Raw genomic sequence first — 23,247 nt, 5'->3', positions numbered from 1 at the left:
AAACTCTGAGGTATTATTCTGATATAATGCCGCTTCATTTTTCATTCATGCTTCAAGCATCATAGCAAACTTAAAATACCCTATTTAGCGCAGTTACGAAGGCTTTACTGTAATGTGTTATTTTGCTTAATGAACATCAATATCCTTTCCCATCTCACTACCAAGTAGAGAATTTCGTCAATTCACCTTAATGCTCACTTGAATTCGATTGATGCCATCTCTTTGTACTCAATTTCGATTTTATTTTCAATATGCAATCGTATTTGACGCCTAGCGAATGCGCTACTAAATACAAATCAACATAAAAATATATTTACCGATGATTTACGGATTTACCTACATATATATTATCCATAAAGTACATGTATGTATTTTAACATTGGATCACAGTTAAATGACTTTTCTGGCAGGCGTACAAGTGAATGTAGCACTCCTCCTACATTTTTGTGCTCATATATGTACATACTTATTAACATGCATAATTCTACATACTTACATATCTATTTATGTGTGAATATGTGAGTATGTATCTACAATCGTTTGCAGTGCATTTGACTCACTTACGTGTATAAACGAAGTAAAGTCGTTTTAGTTAAATGTGGCAGGTCACATCATTCTAAGCAGTGGTTCCCAACTGGGGTGACTTGAGGTACTTTTGCATACATTTACTATAGTGTGATGCCATATGAATTTAAATTTATGATTATGATATGAATAAATGAATCGCAAAATATTTGAATATTTTTACCATTTTTTTATGTATTTATGGTAAGTATAATGCTCTGGAGTCTTTCAAGTATTTCTGTCGCTATTTTCTATTAAATACAGCCCAATAAACTGAAAGCGACCCAGCGTTGCACACTACTGACATGTGCCAACAAATCGAACAAACAACTTCATATCTACAAAAGTGCCATCACAACGAATCCCCAACAACGCTACAGCTGTCGTGTAGCGAAACGAACATCACTGGGTTGTAAATATCGTGCTTGAATTAATTGTGTGCTTTTTGTAGAGCACACAGCAAATAGTGATACCAATACCAAAGAACAGCAAGCCAATCTACCAACCCAACACACCGCACCACCCCTTCTGAAATCATACATACAACTATTATATGTGTGTATGTACGTCCGCATACTGATTCATATACCGACTCATGGCCACAACGGCCCACTAATCGACGCTGTGTCAGTTCCACCGACGCACCGTTCGTGCCATCGACGGTGCGAACAGCGAAATAAGCAATTGTGACATACATATTTAGGTATGTATGTATCTACAACTGCCTGTATGTATGTACACCTATCGTCAGCTAGGCGTATGGACGCACACCAAAAGCAATTTAATCCCCGCACCGCACCAAACACTCTTGCTACCCTTGGAATGCTAGCGCAACGATAGAAGCAATTTTCAAATTTACCGCCAAACGGCACTACATCGAACTGTGCGGCGACTGTACTCACGAAACCCAAGCAGCATTTGTATGGAATTACTCAAGAAACCCTCTAAACGCGTCACCAGCGTTCGCAGGTTTGTTTGCAGAATTTTTTAATTAATTTCAAAAAATAGCTGAATTTTTTCACTAACGATTGGTATAACTTTGAAATCGATTGAAATAAGAGTTATAGCGTAAAAATTAGCGTAAAGTTTTAGCTGGCATTGGGGCACGCATTATGCGGACCCATCAATGGGGAACACATCAGCTTTGCTGTGGAGCAGACGCTTTCAGTCGCAAACTGACGCTCAACGAGTACACATCTCGGTGGTTGAAAATACCTAGTAAACCAAAAAACACTTACAATAAATAATAATACATATAAGCAATATAATACAAGCAAGCAAGCAGCACAACAGCTAAAAGCCACAGCTAACTACCTAAGCGCTTTTTCTGTTGAAAACTGCCAGCCAGTCAGCCTGCCCGATTGATTGTATAGTCGTCAGCCGCCACACAGCGTGCACATTTCCGAAGCAAACAATAAAATAATAAAGTATCTATCATCTGCCTACCTATAGCACTCTAGCTAGTGTGTGCTCCATACGCTCGCCCTGCTTTCACATTAGAGCGATAGAGAAGACAAACGTTGTACGTACTGTCTTCGTCCTTGCTGTTGCACCGCATTCTTTCTATCGCATCGTACGCCTTCGGCTGTACAACGAACATACGTTGTTGTTTGTTGTTGTTGGGTTCGACTGTAGATACAGATACATTTACGTATAAAGTATCTACGTATCGCGAACAGAACAGCTCAGCTCAGCACAGAACGTACCGCTGAAATAACATTCAGAAGTTAAATACACACCGCAAACGATAGTCTCGAACAGTGTGTCTGTGTGCTTCGTACCGAGTGGATCGTCAAAGCAAATTGTACGCGTCTTGTGTTTAAAGCAAATCAAATAAATTTGTAAAAATACATAAAAATAACCGCGAACGCAGTTATATAAGTTACAACAACAAAAATAAAATATATTAATTATATTTAAAAACACAAACTACACAGAACAAATTAAAGAAAATGTCAGCCGCCACAGAACAACAAAATAACGGTGATGTCGCTGTTGAGAAAGTTACCGCCGATGCCGTCGATGCGGCAGCAGCCGTGAAGGAAGATCTCAAAAAGCCTGCCGTCGATGAAACAGTAGCGGCCGCCGACAATGGTACAGCGTCAAAAGGTGACGATGAGGAAGCCAATGATGCCGCCGCCCCCGTCAAGGGACAAGTGAAAGGAACAAAACGGCCTGCCGAAGTAAGTACATTTTTCATTAAATATAATTTTATTTAAACAATTTAGTTCACAATCAGGATGCGTAAGGATACATTTTAAAGCGACCACCGCTTGTTACCTTTCCGTTCATCTACGCCAAGTAAAAAATTCAATTAGTGCTCAATTTGTGCGCTGCTTTTAACTCTACGTAAACTAGGCTAACTTTTTGTGTATGTTTGTGCAGCGTCAAGTGTGCCGACAAGTATGTATTCTCCCCATACAAACATACATGTGTACAGAGAAGTCAAAATGTTGTGGAGATAACGTCAAAACGGGGGGAAGAGGTGTCGAAAGATGCAGAGAGGATAAGAGATTTTGACAAGCCATTTGACAGTAGCGCCATTAATATTTTCGCGCCCGTTTATTTTGTCGTACTCCGTTTATGGAGCAATTGCAACATAAACAAAACGTTATCAAAAAGTATTTCAATAAGTTTTTATGCCCTAGAATTGCTGAGAAACTCAAGCAAAGTGCACGATTTTACAGTACAGTCAGACAGTGTAGCGCATGGACGCCGTTGAGTTATACACAATTTTTTCGTATTAATAGGCGTTTTACTATGCGGGCGCATTTAAGTAGTTTATTTTTAAATATAAAACACTTTACTGTTTTATAATCAAAGGTGCTACGCTTTCTATAGCATATGTACATAACTATATAATATTTGTTATATTATTTATACATATACATACATACAGGCATTACATGAAGACTTTATTTTCTTGTAATTTCCACACCTTAATGCCTTTATTAGCTGATTCATGCTGTAAGCGTGTTCATATATATTTCTCGCATGTATTGACTTTGCGATTCATAATTGCAATAAAAGGCGAGAACATGCAAAACATTTCCAACACAAATAGTCGTTTGAGTATGCACATATTTACATGTAGCACAATTCGCGTGATAATTTCCCATACGTTTGATAAAACATAAATATTTCACACTGTATGTAATAATTCAATGAAAAAATTCGTTAGAAATTTCTAGAAAGAATGGCGAACGTGTGAAGGAGCAGCAGCGTATATTGGGGCTCTTATATGTTGGCTTTGCAAATAGCTATTACAATAGCTGAAAGCAGACAGAGGCAGGAAATTGCATGTAATCCTGGAGCTACATATTTGTATGTGTGTGCGTGTGAATTCAAGCGCGCGCATTTTGTCTGACATCAGTGTTGTTCCACTGCTCACATGTTTATTTTATGCTCTCCAACGCATCCGACTCCTATACATTCTCTCGAAACATCGTTACATGTGTAGGCTCTCAGCGCTTGTCAAAAGCATGTTTTGTATATTTACGCAATGACTCCATCCAACGCACATACATATACTTTTTGACCTTTGTTGTTGTGCCTTTTCCATTCTTTTATTTTTTTTTGGGACAAACAGCAGGACGATTTGTATGTGATACAGTTTTAGCGGTCGAATGATGGTCGTTTGGGTGGTATTTGAACACCCTAAACTTTTTTTTTCGATGGCAACAGTTAAATTTGGTATATAGAGCAGAATGGCATACAGCCTTGTTGTTAGAAATATTCAATGACATTTGAATAGTTATTATTGCTTAACCACACACATCCTAAATATATGTAAATTTACATAGCTATGCTTATTTACCACATAAAATTATTTTTGATAAGCAAATGACGTTAATATCGCGTCGGCACTTAGTTTGGATTGTGGAGGCGTGCGACTGGAAATCAATAATTTCTCCGACGTCCATACACCTACTAATCCCCATATAATCAAGCGCGCAATTGCAACACTTATGTGAGCCTTTGCTCCCGCTTCTGACTCCTTTTTGTGGCTTGTTGCTCGATATAGTTTTATCATGATTCTGCATTGTGTTGGTAGTGTACATAAGATATATTGTAGTAAGGAAGCAGTTGAGCTGGTAGCAAAATGTAGATATTAAAGCAATTAATATGCTATGGATTTTCTTTTTATTACAGTGCATGCTAGTAGACGCTTATGCGCGCATGAGAGCCATATACTATAGAAACTTGCGTGTGAAACTATTCACTTGGATTTAGCTAATTAATGAACACTTTGATGAACGCTATCTAAAACAATCGATTGCTTTAGGTGCTACGACTTTTGTAACATTGTTGTAGACTACATTTTCCAGCTTTGTGTCTATAAGCGCTTCCGTTTTTAATGATTACAATGTTAACGACCCAAAGGCGCATGCACGCAGCTTTCATAATTGAGTAAAGTAAATGTCTTTGCTTACTCTCTTTACTTTTTCTTTGACTTTCTTTGCTATTAATGCAGCTAGATTTCAAAGAAAGTTTGTGCATTTAAAACGTAACCGCTTGTATTAGTTTTTTCGACGTTTCTGTACCTATACCACAACCCCTGAGCTAAGCAAACAAGCATTGTGTCATTATTGCAGCTAGCTATAAGCCTATTTCCCAAGCGGCTGTGTAGAAATATGTGTTTGTATTCAGGTTTGCCGGCCGGCGTAACGGGTGTGCGGAGTTATGACCGATTATGTTGCTTCCTACACATGCAACATGCACAAATACTATATTTTCACAGTTGACAATTTATTTTTATTTAAATTTTGATTAGCTTAGATGTTCGTTAGTTTTTTAGAAATCTAAATGTTGTTAGTATTTGAAAAGATATGATTTGATTATTTGAAAAGCAGTGCTTTATGCAATCACTTTCGTATGAATTTTTATAACCGCAAAATACTGGAAAAAAAATCAATATAATTTTGAGATAATTACTCTACTACAACCTTTCATGACATCTCTCACATGTTTCTTTCTTTTTGATTTATATACATACATACTTGATAAGCCTATTAGTTAGCGCTCTAATCTTTTTTTTGTTTTCTTTAGTGTTTTTCTACTTACCTGTAATGCCTTTCATCATTTACTGAGTAGGCATAGCGTGTATTTTTATTCTCTGCCACGCTCTCGTGCTCGTGCTTCGCATTTATTTCATAGATACACTTGTTTACTTCATTAATGTAAATATACATATATTCATGTGTGTGTGTGTGTGCATGTGAAAAAGCGAAAAACGGAGTATATGCTTAAGCTGCTTGAGCACGCGGTGGGTAGAGATAGCAACATGAAAAAATGCTGAAGATACAAACAAAAGCGCACAAGAAGATACATAAATGGCATTCCATGCAAAATAAAAACAAACCTGTTATATACAAGCTACATTTATGCACATAGCCACTCTGCACGTTAATGCAGTTGTCCCATTCGCACACTTGCTTATGTGTATTTGTGTTGTCGCTATAGCGGTGATAAGTGACAGCTCTTCTTTGATTATATAGCACGCCGGTTTTTTTCTTTTTATTTCTTTTATTTTTCTTCCAACTTAATATTGTTGAGCCCGACTGCTGTTTGTGGGTTAGGTTGTTATTAACGCTTTGTGAACCTTTTGATTGCTGCCTGGTAAGCTTTTGCAGCTTTTCCTTTGCACTATGTGTGTATTTCCAATACTAGAATTTCTTACAATTGCGAAAATATTTCCCACATGCTGCTTGCTGCTGGCGAAGACATAAAAAATGTGACTACAGCATGATTGAAATCGGCTAATGAATCATTAATGACAGACCATCAACTCAACTGAAATTAGTTGAAATGGTATAGATATTGTAAAATTATTAGTAAATGCATGAATTTGTAGGCGGTAATGAATACTAGGAATGTAATTGGTTTTAAATTACAATATATATAGCAATATTATAATTTAAAACGAATTACCAATTATTATTATTCACTAAATATATTATTTACTTTAACTCCGGTTGGAGCGTAGGCCAAAAGTTACTAAATACTTTTCAAAATCATAAATTTTTAGGTCAGCTAATTTTGTTTTCTATCTCTGACGTCAAACAATAATCAATACTTATTTACATAGAATATTGGGAAGTAATTGTAGTCACTATCAATAGAAATTTTCCATTCTGAAAAAATTGATACAATTTTAAATCTAATGATGGCATTATTTTGTATACTCACAAGCTTCTAATATTTTGAAACTAGCTTCTGACTTTTAACAACTTCATCAGTTCATTGATGAAACAGGTTTACGCTCTTTCAAGGTCATATTTCCGTACTCTCTAAATTTCCATAGAAATATGTACTAAAAAAACATGTTGCCAAATACTTATAAAACTAAAAGCAAATGAATTCGTAACGCCAAAATCTGGTATGGAAATATAAAATTCCTAATGCTCTCCAGAAAATGTGTGGAGATGCTCTCGTATTAATTGCTCGCGCTCTTTTTTCTTTACTTACACTCATAACTTTTCTATTCGCAAGGTTGTGACGGATGATCTCTTGTAACAAATTGTAAGTTTGTTACATTGGTAAACACCGTTTTTGTGTAGCATTTGTACAGTTGGAAATCATCGTGATCAACTTATTTTTCTCACTATCATTAACCTATACACGTTTTTCTTTCGAGACGGCGAACAATGGAAATGACGTTTGAAAGCTGCTTCATGTAAACTGCTTTTCTGTATGTATGTATATATGCATGTATGTACGCTTTCCAATTGTGTTTTGTAATTGTGCCATTTTGCGCTACGCTTTACTAAACATACAAAAATTATCACGCTTCCATATGCGTACGCACGTTTGAAAAACATCGATTATGTGAACCGGCGCACAAGTCGCGTACAATATAGCCATTCTACTCATTCATTGTACGGCTAGAGTATTACATATTGGTCACCCCCTTTTTGTCTACGTCCGTCCGGCTACCTTGCGACAATTTGCGTTCATTGTACTCATCATTTGTTGTTTTCCTTAGTCGTTCTTTCTCTTTTTGTGGGTTATTCTACCTTTCATTATTGTTATTATTGCCTTTTTCTACATACATACATATGTATGTATATCTGACAGATAGCCCAATTCGTACTACTCACTGTGAGAGAGCAGTGACTTTGTAGCCATTAAGAATGCGCAGCAATTCACCAGCAACCGTGTGAGCTTCTGAAATGTGCCGGTCACCTTTCCCCTGTTCATTGTTAACGCTGCCGAAGTGAAGCGAATTCGTTTGTATTGTGTTATTGTATAAGTATGTCGGGAAATTTCGCCGCCATTGCTCGTTCCGCGTACCCACGCTGGTGCGCTGTACTAAAAGCGAGTTTATTTTTTCGAACACATGTCTGTTGCTCCCATGAGAAACAGATGCAACTGATGGCTATAGCAATGCTCTTAACTTATCGTTCTCGCTCTCTCTTTTCCATTTGTGGTCTACAAATACACTGCGACAAATTTTGAAAAATTAAAATAAAAAATAAATAGCAGCAGCTGCAGTGGCTGAGCAAACGGCTTTTGAAATGACATATTATACAGCGTTCGGCATGCTTATGTTCACGTCCGTTCACTTCGGCATTTCCGACGTTAGATGTTATAGCGACGGACGCACCACTTACAGCAGTTGTTGGCCGCCGACGGCGCTGCCGTTATTAATTCACTTTGCGTCAAGTACAGTTTTCTTTGGCAGCTGGTCGTTTGTTGTGTGTAACGACCGCATCACTTGGCTTGCTGACTTACTTACATATTTACGTACCCAGAAGCGTCGTTGAATCAGAGAACTTAAATGAACATTTGAGTTCTCTGGTTGAATGTTATTTTTTCTTTGGATTTTCATTTGACCACGTATTATGGAGGGTTGATGCCGCTGCTGTCGACCGCTCTCATGCAGCTGCTGAAGTGGGAACAGTTTGTCAGCGGTGACGGTGTGGTTGGTGGTTGGCGTTTGAGATGATTCAACTAGTAACACATGAACTTTTATTAGATGACTTAATTTTAAAAGGAACGCGCTACTTTTAGTGTGCGTAACGAGTTTTTTTCTAATTTATTCATATTTATATTATATTTTTTGGGATTTGACATATGTATGTATGTATATGGGCCCTTTTACTCCCCATCAATCAAATTGCCTTGGCCTTTGAATTGTCACTAAGGCGAAATAATTAGAATCAAAATATCTAGATGTATCTTGTATGTGTTTTTTTGTTTTTGTAATTTCATTTGCATTCAGAGTAAGGCGGTCTTGTCAAAAAACTTTCCTGTGACTTCTTAGTCATTTCCTACCACTGATTGTGAACTCACCAAAAAACAAGAAAAACTTTATTTTATGAATTAAATTAAACATTTTTATACTTACATATCATTACTTTTTTCAGGCAAAATCCGCTGAATCAAAGAAGGCCAAAAAAGAAAAGGCCGCTGATGCTGATTCAGATGATGAAGAGGTTTTAGAAGAGATCACCGAGGGTGATAGTGAAATTGAAAGTGACGAATATGATATCCCCTACGATGGTGAGGAGGAAGACCTCGAATGCGACGGTAGGTGTCTGCAAAATAATATATATTTATTTAAAAATAGTCAACGGTAATCGCTAGTTAAGTTTCACATCAATTTTTCAAGGGCTTATCCCAATATTTTCAACAAAATGTTTTTTAACAAAAATGTTTTTTTTTAACAAAAATGTTTTTTTTTTAACAAAAATGTTTTTTTTTTAACAAAAGTGTTTTTATTTTTAACAAAAATGCATAAACTGTTTTTTTTTTGATAATATACTAAGTAAATATTTCACTAAATGAATATTTTTCCCATTACAGATGATGATGACGATAACGACGACGGCTCCGGTTCAGATGATCAGGCGTAATAATAATATAGTAGTCAAAAACCATTTAAATTAAATATAAAAAAAATATAAAAACTGCAAGAAAACTTAAAAAACTGCAAAACAAAAAAATGTAATAACACAAACAAAGAAACAAAAATGATGAAGCAAGAAGTATATAATTATTATGTTAAGAAATACTTTTTAATTTCTTATTTTATTTTAATTGTATTATGTGTAATTTTTTTTATAAAAAAATAAGAGAATGATGATGATGAACAACAAAAGGCGAAAAAACCCACAAACTGCATAATTTTTTCCTTTACACTTAAGTCTTACGTATATTATCATTTTAATATATAATTATATATTTATATATATATATATATATACATACATATATATAAATATAAACAACTTAAGCGTAATGATGAAAAGATGAGTTAAACAAACAAAAAAAAATTAAATAATAATAATAACAATGAGATGAAAATGATGAACACAAATTACAACAATAGCAATTAGAAACGTTACAATTGAGTAAAAATACAAAAAACATGAAAAGTATTTAAATAAAAGAAAATTATGTGAAAAAAATTCAACTCTTGCAAAAAATTATTATTTACCAACAAAAACAAAAATGTTCCCAAATTTTTATCTTTGAAGGGAGGTCAAAAGAATAAACGATTTCCAAATTTTTAGCGTCAAAGGGAGGTGAAAAGGTTGTTGGTGACGCAATTGCGATCTGTCGGCGTCTCAATATTAAAAATTTCTCTAAAAACACAAAATTCATAATTGAAAGCGCTACGTATGAAAAACTGGTAAGTGTTTAAATAGCGTGTGGTATCATTTTTACTCGTTCTATTGATCTTTATAAATTAATGCTATACAAGATATCATTGTTGGAAACACGACAATGTGCTTTATTAAAAAGTTGCGTTGAGTTATGGCAAAAAATAATAATTATTAATAACTATTAACAAACTAACCTATGCATATATTTGTTTATGACTATAACCATCAGCCAAATAGCATACTTTTTTAAAACCAACGTATGAATGTGGTTTTTTTTTCATATGGTTATTTGTGAAATTCGTATGTTTGTTTTTTGCATGAAGACCTAACCTCAATTAAATATGTATACGAATCGGTCGCGTGTTTAAAGAATCTAATTACGGTTTTAACAAATAGGGGATATCATTAACACTATAAATATAATATTTTTTATATTTTTATTTCCATTTTAAGTGTTATTAACCATTTTAAAATAACGAATTAAAGTCGAAATCAATTAAAAACTAAAAAAATTTTATTTTTAAATAATATACTACTGTAATGTAGAATTGCATACTTATACAACTGCATGCATGTGAATATATTGTAAAAAACTTAAAAGAAGTTAAACATCTATCCCTATACAGTATTATTTAAACATTCTACCATGCATTAGAAATCAAAAGTATGTATATCTAATAAAAATGTTAAACATCTGAATGAAAATAAATTCATACAAAACAAAAGACCTCATTTATTTATACAAACATTTATACATACGGTTAAATGAACGAAGTTACTAACTATTAACTATACAAAACAAAAAAGCAACATATGTTATTTGAAAAGTATATATAATAAATAAAAAGTATTAATTATACCGAAAGTATGTATGTACATACTAGGTATATACATATATACTTGGTAATACAATGATAAATTTGCCAAGTTGTAGTTTTATTGCTAGCATGTATTGAGTTACATGCATGGGTATATGTACATGTATATATACATATACATTTCATATATAAGTATTAGGGTGTCCGTTATTTCCCAAATTAAGTTTTTTTGGGAAAAGCCTTGAAAGTTTCAGTTTTCACCCTAAAAGTAGTTTAACCCTTGTTTATGTGCTGTATTCATATAGTGCACCATGTCGTATGAGCAACATAGAATACATAAATGGCTTGAATGAATGCTCAGTATATTTGATGTATAAATTTGACTGCGCATAACTTTAATGTAACTAACAAAGTAATGATTTTATGGAAAATCGACAAAATAGCATATCATTTTGTATTAGAATATTACTTTCTAAAGTTGTAGTTTTAATTGCTTAACGCAAAATATCAAGAAATCATATGTACATATGTATATGGGAAAATAATTATAATTTAGGCACGTTTTATATTGAAAATACAGAGCTTGTTTACGTTAGATCTTTGTTTTTAGGGCAAAAACTGATACTTAAGGGGGTATTTGCAAAAACAAAATCAACTTGGTAAGTAACGGACACCCTATTAAGTATATACATATATAATGTATATTTAAACATGGACATATTAGATTATATTCTAAACGACTGTGAAAATAAAAAATATACTGATATTGAAATAAAGATTGATAGTCAGATATCCAAATATACGTACATATGTACACGTGTATGCACTTATGTACATATATATAATTAGAGCAAAGTATAACCCTCTTAAATATATGGAAAATATTCAACACAGAATTTACTGCGTAACCAAGACGTGCATACATATAATACATACATATACATACATGTAACATACCCAACTCTTTGGTTAATACTTCTGCGTATATATTATTTGAATGCGATACCCTTTATACACAATGTGCTTGGTTATAAATTCTATGGCAAACAATGTTACTATCGCATGTTATGGGGAGTTCAATAACAGCTACAACAAACGAATAAATCAAATAAAATCACTAACCAATGAAACAATAAACCACCCTTAGGTAATGGAGTATACATGATATGTACACCAATATTTTTATATATATTATATGAATGTACTTTTGTATGTAATATACTCACTCTCCCAAAGCCCGTACAAAAGAAAAGAACAACAAAATTGGTAGCACACCCAACAAATTGAAGTCCGAGAACACGATACAGGCATTTCGAGAGACTTCGTCAATAATCAATAATGAAATGAGAAGCATTTCTGTGTAAAGTGCTTATTTATGCACCTTTATTTATAAATGATACTATTAAAAGAATGGTATATATAAACCTACATGTATGCACACATTTTTAATTTATCTTTGAAAAAATATGATTAATCATATCAATATAGTTATATTCAAAATTAAAAAAAAAAAACTCAGCTAAAGATTTGAAGAATATTTTAACGGGGATATATATGTTATTGTTGTCCGATCTTCTTTATTTTCACAGTCACTTTTAAGCATGTATTAGAGACCAATTCTGCAAAATTATTATGCTCTAAGCTTTTTAATTAAAGGCAGGCTATCAGAAAAAAAAATCAGAATAATCGGTTGTATTAGAGATATGTGATATAGTTGTCCGATATAACAGATTCCGACAAATGATTAATATAATGCCAAAATGCACCTAATCACGAAGAAATTTTTATAATCCGTAAAACCTCACCTAAAAAATCTCTGGCTCAAATTCATTTTTGGAGCCGATTACACCAAGTAAAGTTTTGTTTACAAATACCCTCATTTCTCCGAAACTTTTTCCAGATAAATTTCAAAATTTCGGAAAATATTTTCAAATGCATGTACAATCGCTATTGTATATATATATATTTTAACTTCACAAGTGTATATTACTCTTTAAATTAACGGTAATAGAAAACGTAAATGATTGCTGGACGAAGATACATATGTATATGGTATATCCATCTGATTAGGTTAGGTTAGTCTGGTAGGCTACTGAGCCACGCATAGACCAGTTTTGGTCCTTCGCGAAGCCAGTTGGAGTTCAGTTACGAGGTCCATGAGGAGTAGTCATCCTTTAGAATGCCTTGCGCTTGACGCGAATTTTATAGACTCTGTGGCCCCACTCATCCATACCGTAGGGCTAAAGCGTAAAATTGTCAATGCGGGTCAAGTAGCACACTGACTTGGTCTTCTAATGAGTCCTTACATTTGTTCGTTCATTCCCCGCAACTCTTGCGAATTAGACTGGGCGAGACGTGACTTTTGGATAATAGTTTCCTGAGCCTCGCCACCTCTTTGGTCGTTTGGTTGTCGTCGAGGTCATCTAACGGGAGGCCCAGGAAACGAGCTGTTTTGACGGGGTCGGACCATAGGGAAAAGGGTGTTAGATGAGTAGGGTTTGTTGGGCATGCAAAGAGGTGGTTAGTATCATGCGGAGACTCATAGAACGCAGGACATACGTTTGGAATGTCGGGGTCTATAGTAGATAAGTAGAAGTTTAACCTGCTACAATATCCTGAATGAAGTTGCACGAGGGTCACTCTGGTTTCGCAAGGCAACACGAGCTCTATGTCTGGGGGTGGTTGTTTGTATAGTAGAAGCCAATACTCCGAATAAATGGTTTCTTTTGTTTTTTTTTATTTCAAAGTCGGTCGAAAGTTTTCATTTCAATAATCACCGAAATAACGTTAGCGACCTTCTGACGGAAATTAAAAGTACAATTGGTTCCAAAATCAAGTAGTGAGAGAATTTCTTTTTTATTTACATTGTATATTACATTCTATACTTTATAATTAGATATATCAGAAAGAATTTCATAATTTTAATGATTAGTCTTAACAAAAAATTAACGCAACTTATTATATAAGGCATATTTTATTTAAAAAAACTTAAAGGGGTTTTTTGGAATGATGTTGAATAAGTGTACTTTACACATTAACAAAATTAGTATTCCGTTCGTAGTGTGAAAAAAAAAATTAAATACTATTTTACATGTCTATTTCAATCCTTTCTAAATATCACCAACTCATTCAATTCAAGTTGTTGCTTCTGTAACAGCATTTCTTCTCTCCTGAGTTTTTCTATTTCATAATTATGTCTACGCTGTTCTTTGAGTTTTTCAGCTGTTGCTTCATTAAGTTTATTTATTGATTCACACATCTCCTTCAGGCCGTGTCTTATATCTTTCATGGCACTCAAGCTTTCAGCTTGTCCTTTGGCGGTCTCTTTGATTAACTCGGAAACTGATTTTATTAATGTGGTTTGCTGTGTAACTAGCTGAACTAATTCTTCGTCGTTCTTTTTCGATTTTTCTAATGAATTTATGTTACGATCTTTTGATGAACGCTCAGCGTCACTATTTTGTTTTTCACTCTTAACCTCACTCAGCATTGAGGGGCACATGACAAAAGGAGGCACAGTTATACATTCTGTTTCAGTGGAATTCCTATTATCGCTAAAATCGAAAGTAGTAAAACCAGTATCTGAATCCATTGGCAGTTCATTATCAGTCTCATCGAGTATCAACTCTTCTTTGATTACATTGGTCATACTACCGTAGTGCTCGCTCAAATCTTCTTGTTTGATTGCTTTGGCATTGATGTCAGCATCACCACCCAAATATTTACTTACTTCTGATACAGATGCTCTTCCAGATTCAAAACCAACTTCTGAAGCTACTGAACCTCCATTATTTGTATTGTTGTTCATTAATGTGGCAATACCGTCGATATCGTTATCTAAAAATCCACAAATGTGTGCTAATTTATTCTCAATTGACGATAGAAAAGTTTTTCTAATTTGTAGGTCATCTTGATCTCCAACGGCAGTTTCGTTTCTCTCATGTACAATTTTCCTTTTAACTGCAGAACGCCAGTCGAACCAAACCTATACAAAAAAATTAATATAATTTTAATAAAATATTAATAATTTTTCTAACTTTCTTCCAGCGCTCAGGTGTTTTTCTTGGTGGCCCCCGACCATTCAGCTTATTGGCCAGCAACATCCATAGGTTATTTCTCAGTTGTTTGTTCAACAATGTACCACAGGCAAGATCAGGGTACTCTTGCATAAATTTAACCATGATGGCTTCCTGTGCACTATTTTTATGTCGACCCCTTTTTGTTAGATAAATAAATGATTTTCATTTATATATTATTATTGTATAAAAAATATTACTTACATTTCATTTCCGATTATTTTCCTGACAAATGATTTTATTGCCAACACAACAGAGTGGTTTAATATCGCACATAATTTGTTCGATTTGATTTCACTCAGAATTTCGAAATCGAAAATAGAAAATGAAATAAGTTCGAAGTGAAATTCTTCGATTAAGCCAAAGTTGGTTGTTTTCATTGTAGCTATATTTTATAGTAAATCAAAAACATGTAGACAATATAAAATATGAAAGCATGTTAAAAATATTTTTTTAAATAAATTAATTTCCAAAATTTGAATTCTAACTAGATATCTGGAAATAAATGATATTTGTTTAAATGCCATCCTGTAACTCTGTTAACTACAATTGGCATTGCAAGCCATGGTTGACGTTACTGAACTTTTTCATGTAGCCAAAATAATATGCGAATATACCCAAATTTTTATTATAAATCCACACTTTTGAAATAATACTTTTGTGGAAAATAATAAACTTTAATCTCTATTGAAGAATATTCAGTGAAGTGATAGACAGGGGCGAGCATAAGAAATTTTTTATTTTCATAAATTACCAGATAGAAATTATTAATCAAAATGTACCGAATGAAAAAGTTTACAACGTTAGGAAAAATTTCGACAAACGGCAACCATATGGCTGGAATGTTTTTATTTTCCACATTTGTACATTATGGTAAATGAGAAAGTTTATGAAAATCTAATTGTTTGCTTAGAATTTTAAATTCAGCAATGGATAAAGATTCAGATAGCACTGTGACATCATTGGATGAAAATACTGAAAATTTCTGCACAAATCCTACTCGTGATATATTAGCGGAAGGTATCGTGAATTTATTTAAACCATCAGTGGAGAAATTGGACGAACACATACAAGCCACTCGTGCATCACAAGTAGAATTAAAAAAGCAGTTGGACTCACTGTCGGTGCAACTGGTGGAAATAGAGAAGGCTCAACATAATATTCCTGAGTTTTCTAGTAAAGTTAAAGAATTAATAAACGTAAAGCATAAAGTAACAGTTATAACAAACATTCTCAGTACAAGCCAGGAACGTTTGACTGGACTGTATAGACTTATCGAAAAAGAGCAACGACGTAGACAAGCTCTACTTGACTCAGCTATAAGCACAAATATATCTTAAAAATAAGAAAATGGAAACTCCTTATACCGATCATCTAACATTAATCGATTACGAACAAGTGTACGAGCCGGCAGAAGATTCCTTTTTATTGTTGGATGCCTTAGAAGCTGATCTATCATATATCGAGAGCTTACAGCCGCAAATTTGCTTGGAAGTTGGTCCGGGTAGTGGTATTATTGTTACAGCATTAGCAAAAAAGTTGAAAGAAACACTTTGTTTAGCTACTGATATAAATCCATATGCTTGTAAAGCGACGAAAAAAACTGCTTATCGTAACGGTACATTTGTAGAAAGCGTAAATTGCAACTTGGTAGATCTTTTACGTAAAAATACGATTGATGTACTTGTATTTAATCCGCCTTACGTTGTAACCTCTGACGATGAATTGGAAAGTAACTCGTCTACCAACTCACAAATTACATTTTCATGGGCTGGTGGAAAGCATGGCAGACGTGTAATCGATGAACTACTCAAACGTTTGGATGGTATTTTATCTGCAAAAGGGGTATTCTATTTGTTGGCGCTACGTGAAAATAAACCAGACGAATTAATAATCAATTTAAATACATTGGGTTTTACGGCAATTAAGTTTATGGAAAGACGAATTCCTGCTGAATATCTATACATTTTAAAGATAACACGTAAATAATTTTTAAGGAATATTCAAAATATCAAGTTGATGTAAAAAATAAATTAATATTTTCTCAACATTCTTTGTTGTTTATCTTAATCATATATGAAATCGAGGGCTTGTTTTCAGTGATATTTATTCAATTATGACAAAATTTATTAATTTGATTATCGTTGAGTTGAAAATAAAAAGAATTTCAGATGGAATTCGCAATTTAAACAAAGTACTGCGGTTTTCGCATAGTTATACCATGATCAGCTAAGGCTGGTGTCAAATCTTCAATAGCCAAAGTGTAACGACGATCCTTATTTGGTTTTTTGTCCTGAAATAATATTACCTTTATATTTGAAAATTTATGTGTTTTAATATGTATTTCGTATTACCTTATTCGAACCGTGACCGCCAGAATGTTGGCTGCTTGTGCGGGTCTTGCAATGCTGCAACGCGTCGTTGGCAATATCAGATATAAACTTTTGGGCTGAAACCGAAATTATGCGCACAATACGAGGATCCATAGTCTCGAAACCAGCTTGATTAAGAAAACGTGCTGTTAGAGCATCTGGTACTGTTGGTATATAATCCTCCATTTGTTCCAGCAATTCACCTAGTGCCTCACTTGGTGGAGGTGGTAGTGGTGGCGAATCTTCCTGATCTATTGGAGGTGAAGCAGGCGCTGGTGAATTTTCTTCGTTTCCAATAACCATTTTAATATGAAAATTTCACCCTGTTAAGTACGTTTTCTTTCTTTAAAATTTCACTTTGTGTATATTGTTTTGTCAATTTAATCTAGAGATGTGAGTAAACGTGACATATGAGTTTGCTTTTGAAATAATAATAATAATATGAATTTTCCTATATATACATAGATTAAAGTTTGAATAATTCAAACTTTTTCATTGTAAAAACTATTTATTATATGTCGAAAATTATATTTATTAACAATGATCACGGGGGACGATATATAGTTCTAAAATCGATTAGTTGATTTATACACCATTTGATGTAGTTGTGTTGACACATATGTTTTCTGTTTTGATAACACCATTCGGTTGCATTTCTAAACAATCCACATAGAAATTTTTGGAAAAAAGTACCGTAATAATTATTCAAGTGATAACCATTTTGTTGCTATATTTATTTTTATGTTTCTGTTACATATTGTGTATTATATCAAGAAATCCATTTCTTAAACATATTATTATTTTTTCTCTATATTAAAAAAAAAGAAATAAAATTCCGAACATAGATAAATTAATGGATTTTGTTTAGATACTGTAAGACAAGAATTAACGGCAACACTGCTACGCTTTGTGACAAAAGTGTTTTCCTTGTTTTGTGACGTTTAAAAATGCGAAAGAGAGAACTGAATATAAGAAGTAAAAACAACTATAATAATTTTTTTAAGTTTAATTTCAACTATAAAAAATTATTAATATATTAAAATGATTGGAACTAATTTTGGTATTTATCGTCCAAACTCATCTAACTCAAATGCAGCGAATTCAGTTGGCTCCGTTGCACCTGAGGAAAGAGCCGCTGTTCAACAATTGAGCGATTTTATGCTGCAACTGGAGGATTACGTACCCACAGTGCCAGATGCAGTAACCGCTTGTTACCTAAATTCTGCGGGATTCGAATCAAATGATCCCCGTATAGTTCGTCTTATATCGGTGGCTACACAAAAATTTATTTCCGATGTCGCCAATGACGCATTGCAGCAATGCAAAACTCGCTGTAATAGTCAAAGCAACACGCCGGGGACACATACACCGGTAAGAATATATAAAAACATAAGCCATTATTTATATATATGCATTTTTTCTTTTAAATAGGGTCAAAAACCAGTAAAAGATCGCAAATATACTTTAACCATGGACGACTTGGCTCCCGCACTTGCGGACTATGGTATAACAGTGCGAAAAGCACAGTATTTCCCATGAGAAAAATTTAAATCTATTATTGTAATGGCTTTTTATTGTACGTTCTATCATGATTATTCACATGAAATAAATTTAAAATATAAATGAGTTGAGTTACTTATATTATTAGTACGCTAGCTGTTTAGTCTTAACTAGTATTACATTGATACATTATAAATTAATTGATTGATTTTATCATTTAGTCAATGCCAAAGATATTCAAATATTTTAGTATTGTACGTATATCTACATGTATTTTCGTCTCATTGGCACTTAACAAAACGCAAAAGGGAGGCTTTGCTGCCTCCAGCTACCTTAAATGCCAATGCCGCAGTCGCTAAGAGAATGATGTAGTTAGGTAATAACGTGGCAATATACATCTCATGTACATTTAGTAATGTAATCAGCGAAACGAAGAGATGTGTACCAACGACGTAAGCTATGTGCATATAATTATTAACATCAAAGGCATTAAAAAATATTATACTCCAAAAAGTGTGTAACAATATCATAGCAAGTGCTTGTGTCGCGGAAGTTATTAGGAACACCTCCGAACCTCCTTTAAGTCCCATGGTAGCTGGTCCAGACTGCAAAGAATAAAAAATATAAATACATAAAATGTATAACATTTTCAGTCCTACTTACCATATCTGCTAGGAGATTAACCATTGAAAACATGCCTGATATTATACCAAATCCAAGTCCTGAAACATATGCTAGAATATGTTTGTTTTCTATTATGCTCGGATTCTCAGATACGGCCTGAAGGCCTTGCTCCGTGCGTCGCAGTATACGATAAATAATGTAACGAAAGCCCTCTTGAAACATCACAGAAAAAATTACACCAAACCATAAGTATTCGCGTAATGGTACAATAGCGAACCAGAGCAAGGCTGATGACAAGAGCGATAATAACCAAAAGAAGGCTGCGGCAATAAGAATAATTATGCGAATTGAATCATTCGCTATTGTGAAAACAAACATCGCAAAGGGCGTTCCAAATGCGATAAAGGAACAACCAAAAAACTCCGGAAGCGTCATTTTCTTTATGAATGTGTAAAATTAATGCCAAGTAAAATAATGCACTAAAACACTTTAATCTGCAAATGAAATTGTTGTTGTGCAAATGTGTGTTGCCAACAGTTGAAGTTCTGTAAAACGATACAGCTGATTTATATTTGCTTATAAATAAAAACCGTCCGATCGCTTAAATGGCACATCTGGCTACACTAACACCAATAAATAACGTACGAGATTAGTATTGCACTTTCATTCACAACTATTGGCTTGGATTAAATTTTAGTGAACGATTAGTTAAATCTAACAAATACAAATAGTAAACAAAGAGTATTTTAATCCAAAAAGGTATACTAAAAATGAACATTTGTTATGCTAATTAAAATTATTGAATTAAATATTCTTGTAATATCACTATGTTACAGCTGTTTATTATTAAGTAACTATAAAAAAAAAACAAATATGGTGCAAATGCATTTACTACACAAACCAGCTTGAATTGCCCCTCCATTGCTAAAGTAATGGCTTATTAGTCATTTGTGTATTATAAATATAAATGAAAGAGAAAATAAGAAATAAATGCATTTTTATATATTTTAGTGGCGATGAATAATCTTTTGTTTTGTTTCAGACGGTATTTGCTGAAACACAATATCCCATAAAGAGTGTTCAAGGGGAGTGGCAACTAGCAGTTAGTAAGTTTCATATGCTTAATTGAGATTGTAAAGTTTGCATTTTGCTTTTGTTAGCGTCCACGTAAAGATACGTTTATTGTAAGCAAACAATATTTTCGGATTACTTTGATTATATTGGTTTTAATATCAGCTAGAATTATTTGTTTTAGCGGTTATATTTTAATTTGTACGTATAATTTTAAATGTATATGTATTTTCTACACTTTTCAAATAACGTAAACGTAATTAAAAAGTATTTACTGGTTTCTAAAGTGCGCGCCGCAATGGCTAGAAGAACTCAAGTGCATTCAGTCGAAATAACCGATAATACAGAGGAACTCGAAAGTCCAATAACTATAGAGACCGGCTCGTTAGCAATAAAAGATGACTCTAACAAAGAACCACAAAAGGGTAAGTCGATATAATGCGAATTGCTTTTATTCGTGTAATTGATTACATTGTTTCGCCTTCAGATTTGTGGGAACGTCCTGCATCCTTAGAAGCGCCCGTGTTGCCCGATGATGGTTCAACTATATTACGTTTTGAAATTCAACTTGCTCGTATTATGCCACCCGATGGCGAGGATCTTAAAGTAAAACGTTATGTAGTTTATGAATTATCTGTACGTCAAGATTCCTCAATCATCGATCCACAACCAGCGAGTATTCAACGTCGTTATACCGACTTTCGCAATCTATACAACATACTTAAGAAGGAATTTCCAAATAAAATGTCAACTTTGTATTTCCCGAACAAGGTGCTCGTTGGCAATTTTTCAGCTGATTTAATTGCAGAACGTAGCGCTGCATTTGAGACCTTTCTAACGCATGTAACCAGTTGTAGTACATTACGTGACACGCCTGCCTTTTTACATTTTCTACAAGATAATGAATTGTCCAAAGCCTGTCAACTGCTGGATGAGCGTCGTAATGAAATGGCAATACCATTATTGGAAAATTGTTTTCGCTTATTGAACAAAATATTCATGGATCGTTCAAGACCAGTACTACTTATACTATGTCGCCTAGTAGCGGCTTGTACTATGTCTCCAGTGCCTCATCATTCAGCTGAACGTTGGGCAACTTTGGCCTTAAGTCGATACGATACACTGTGTGACATCGACCTCCTTCAATTGTATATTCCGTTGTTGCACACATGTACGCATTTGTGGTGGGTACCATGTACATATGTTATTATTAAATAAATATGTAAAAAATAAATTTTCAGGTGGCAGCGGGGCTTGGATCAAAAGCCAATAACTGATCGTCTTGAAGAAATGTCTAAAAAGGGTATTAATACCAAAAGTAACGTTACTCTTATACAAGCTATTCATAAGTTGGATCCGCGTACTGAAACAATATAAATAAAATATGGTAAAAGAACGCGCACCTATTTAAAGTCACATAGAAAGTAGCATTTACTGGATATTTAGTACATGGTTTAAACGTCTACTAGCAATTAAGGCTAAAAGTGCAATTGTCTATCAATTCATCATCGTGCATACATTACATTTTAATTGTGGATAAGTATCGATATTTTATTCAAATATATATATATATATATTTATATTTGTGTATTAAAGTTGATTTAAAATTTCGTGCTAAATGCAATTTTTTAATCTAATCTCGTAATAATTTATATATATATTTTTTTTATAATGTCAATCATGTCAATTGTTTTTATACGAATTTATCTTAACAAATATTGTATAAATTTTTATGGTAGCGAAGTTTATATATGTTTTAATGTTTTTAACAGACGATATTTATTTTATTTATATAATGGACATATCGTGTTTTGTATATTTTCTGTAAAAACAAACCAGCATTTATACATGAAGGATGTCTCGTTATACATAATTTAATAAAAATAAATATAATTTTTATATGAAATACAACCAAAAAGCATTTAATGAAAACTTGAATTTGTCGAACGAAAAGTAATGAGGGTCGGCTTTAGAATAACGTCCCACGCTTTCGTGGATAAAATGGGTATGGGCGGATAGAGGAGATCCTCCAGATCAAGAATATATATAGATATAGCCGCGGGAAACTTATAGTTTTCGAGATATTTACGTTTAAAGTTGAAAATTTCAACTATTTAAAGTACGTATTTTTGCTATTTAAAATGAATTATACACTTGTATTTATCACTTTTATATCCACTAACACTTGACTAATTCGTTTTTAGAAATTTTTTTTATATTAGATGCTGCAAAAATAGCTTTATTTCAATATTTAAATCATTCTTCAATTTTATTAATTTTGACAATAACAAAATGGTTGTGAATGTCAAAACATCAGTGTTGCCATACTAATATATTTGGTAAACGAAGAAAAATAAAATAAACAGAGAGATTGTACCCTAGATACAGGAAACAACGCAAACAGAATTTCTGCGCGTAAAAACTTTGATACACCCCGGTGTTGGATCGACCAGGGTTATTTTTTTTGAAGCGCGGCCGAAGGCCGCCAACCCAAAAATAAGTTCTGCGCAAAAAAACCTTGATCCACCCCGGTGTTGGATCGACCAGGGTTATTTTTTTGAAGCGCGGCCGAAGGCCGCCAACGCAAAAAGGAGTTCTGCGCAAAAAAAAC

The 23,247-nt window shown here is 33.6% G+C and overlaps 8 protein-coding genes across 9 annotated transcripts; 5 read left to right on the top strand and 3 right to left on the bottom strand.

Annotated features, from left to right (window-relative positions):
• Positions 1-1,732: 1,732 nt before the first annotated feature.
• On the top strand, positions 1,733-9,982 carry Bacc (nuclear regulator Bacchus). Its single transcript, XM_014247667.3, has 3 exons — positions 1,733-2,747; positions 8,934-9,096; positions 9,373-9,982. The coding sequence occupies exons 1-3, from the start codon at positions 2,517-2,519 to the stop codon at positions 9,420-9,422; spliced, it is 444 nt and encodes a 147-aa protein (XP_014103142.1). The 5' UTR covers positions 1,733-2,516; the 3' UTR covers positions 9,423-9,982.
• A 3,835-nt stretch (positions 9,983-13,817) lies between these two features.
• LOC106627529 (repetitive organellar protein) lies at positions 13,818-15,501 on the bottom strand. The gene is made up of 3 exons (XM_014247675.3): positions 15,274-15,501; positions 15,031-15,208; positions 13,818-14,978 (listed from the first exon to the last, which is right to left on the bottom strand). The coding sequence occupies exons 1-3, from the start codon at positions 15,447-15,449 to the stop codon at positions 14,094-14,096; spliced, it is 1,239 nt and encodes a 412-aa protein (XP_014103150.1). The 5' UTR covers positions 15,450-15,501; the 3' UTR covers positions 13,818-14,093.
• Positions 15,502-15,892: 391 nt separating this feature from the next.
• Positions 15,893-16,409, top strand: Snapin (SNAP associated protein). Its single transcript, XM_070106162.1, has one exon. It carries the CDS (start codon positions 15,999-16,001, stop codon positions 16,407-16,409), a length of 411 nt encoding a protein of 136 aa, XP_069962263.1. The 5' UTR covers positions 15,893-15,998.
• A 10-nt stretch (positions 16,410-16,419) lies between these two features.
• HemK2 (HemK methyltransferase 2) lies at positions 16,420-17,117 on the top strand. Its single transcript, XM_036366859.2, has one exon. The coding sequence runs from the start codon at positions 16,420-16,422 to the stop codon at positions 17,056-17,058; it is 639 nt and encodes a 212-aa protein (XP_036222752.2). The 3' UTR covers positions 17,059-17,117.
• Positions 17,118-17,159: 42 nt separating this feature from the next.
• On the bottom strand, positions 17,160-17,877 carry LOC106627531 (TBP-associated factor 10). The gene is made up of 2 exons (XM_014247677.3): positions 17,424-17,877; positions 17,160-17,362 (listed from the first exon to the last, which is right to left on the bottom strand). The coding sequence occupies exons 1-2, from the start codon at positions 17,742-17,744 to the stop codon at positions 17,255-17,257; spliced, it is 429 nt and encodes a 142-aa protein (XP_014103152.1). The 5' UTR covers positions 17,745-17,877; the 3' UTR covers positions 17,160-17,254.
• Positions 17,878-18,261: 384 nt separating this feature from the next.
• Taf10b (TBP-associated factor 10b) lies at positions 18,262-19,067 on the top strand. 2 transcript variants are annotated; one of them, XM_014247638.3, is made up of 3 exons: positions 18,262-18,416; positions 18,538-18,812; positions 18,873-19,067. In XM_014247638.3, exons 1-3 carry the CDS (start codon positions 18,389-18,391, stop codon positions 18,978-18,980), a joined length of 411 nt encoding a protein of 136 aa, XP_014103113.1. In that variant the 5' UTR covers positions 18,262-18,388; the 3' UTR covers positions 18,981-19,067. The 2 variants fall into 2 exon arrangements, with proteins under 2 accessions (XP_014103113.1, XP_014103112.1); XM_014247637.3 differs by lacking the exon at positions 18,262-18,416 and having other exon boundaries at positions 18,423-18,812.
• On the bottom strand, positions 18,995-20,097 carry aph-1 (gamma-secretase subunit Aph-1). The gene is made up of 2 exons (XM_014247636.3): positions 19,605-20,097; positions 18,995-19,546 (listed from the first exon to the last, which is right to left on the bottom strand). The coding sequence occupies exons 1-2, from the start codon at positions 19,998-20,000 to the stop codon at positions 19,223-19,225; spliced, it is 720 nt and encodes a 239-aa protein (XP_014103111.1). The 5' UTR covers positions 20,001-20,097; the 3' UTR covers positions 18,995-19,222.
• A 333-nt stretch (positions 20,098-20,430) lies between these two features.
• Snx21 (Sorting nexin 21) lies at positions 20,431-22,255 on the top strand. The gene is made up of 5 exons (XM_070106161.1): positions 20,431-20,494; positions 20,608-20,671; positions 20,924-21,061; positions 21,124-21,820; positions 21,878-22,255. Coding segments are annotated over exons 2-5 (972 nt in total). The 5' UTR covers positions 20,431-20,494; positions 20,608-20,670; the 3' UTR covers positions 22,014-22,255.
• Positions 22,256-23,247: the final 992 nt, after the last annotated feature.

This window comes from Bactrocera oleae, chromosome 3, assembly GCF_042242935.1.
Source record: "Bactrocera oleae isolate idBacOlea1 chromosome 3, idBacOlea1, whole genome shotgun sequence".
Taxonomy (NCBI): domain Eukaryota; kingdom Metazoa; phylum Arthropoda; class Insecta; order Diptera; family Tephritidae; genus Bactrocera; species Bactrocera oleae.
This window is presented reverse-complemented; position numbering and strand designations above follow the sequence as displayed.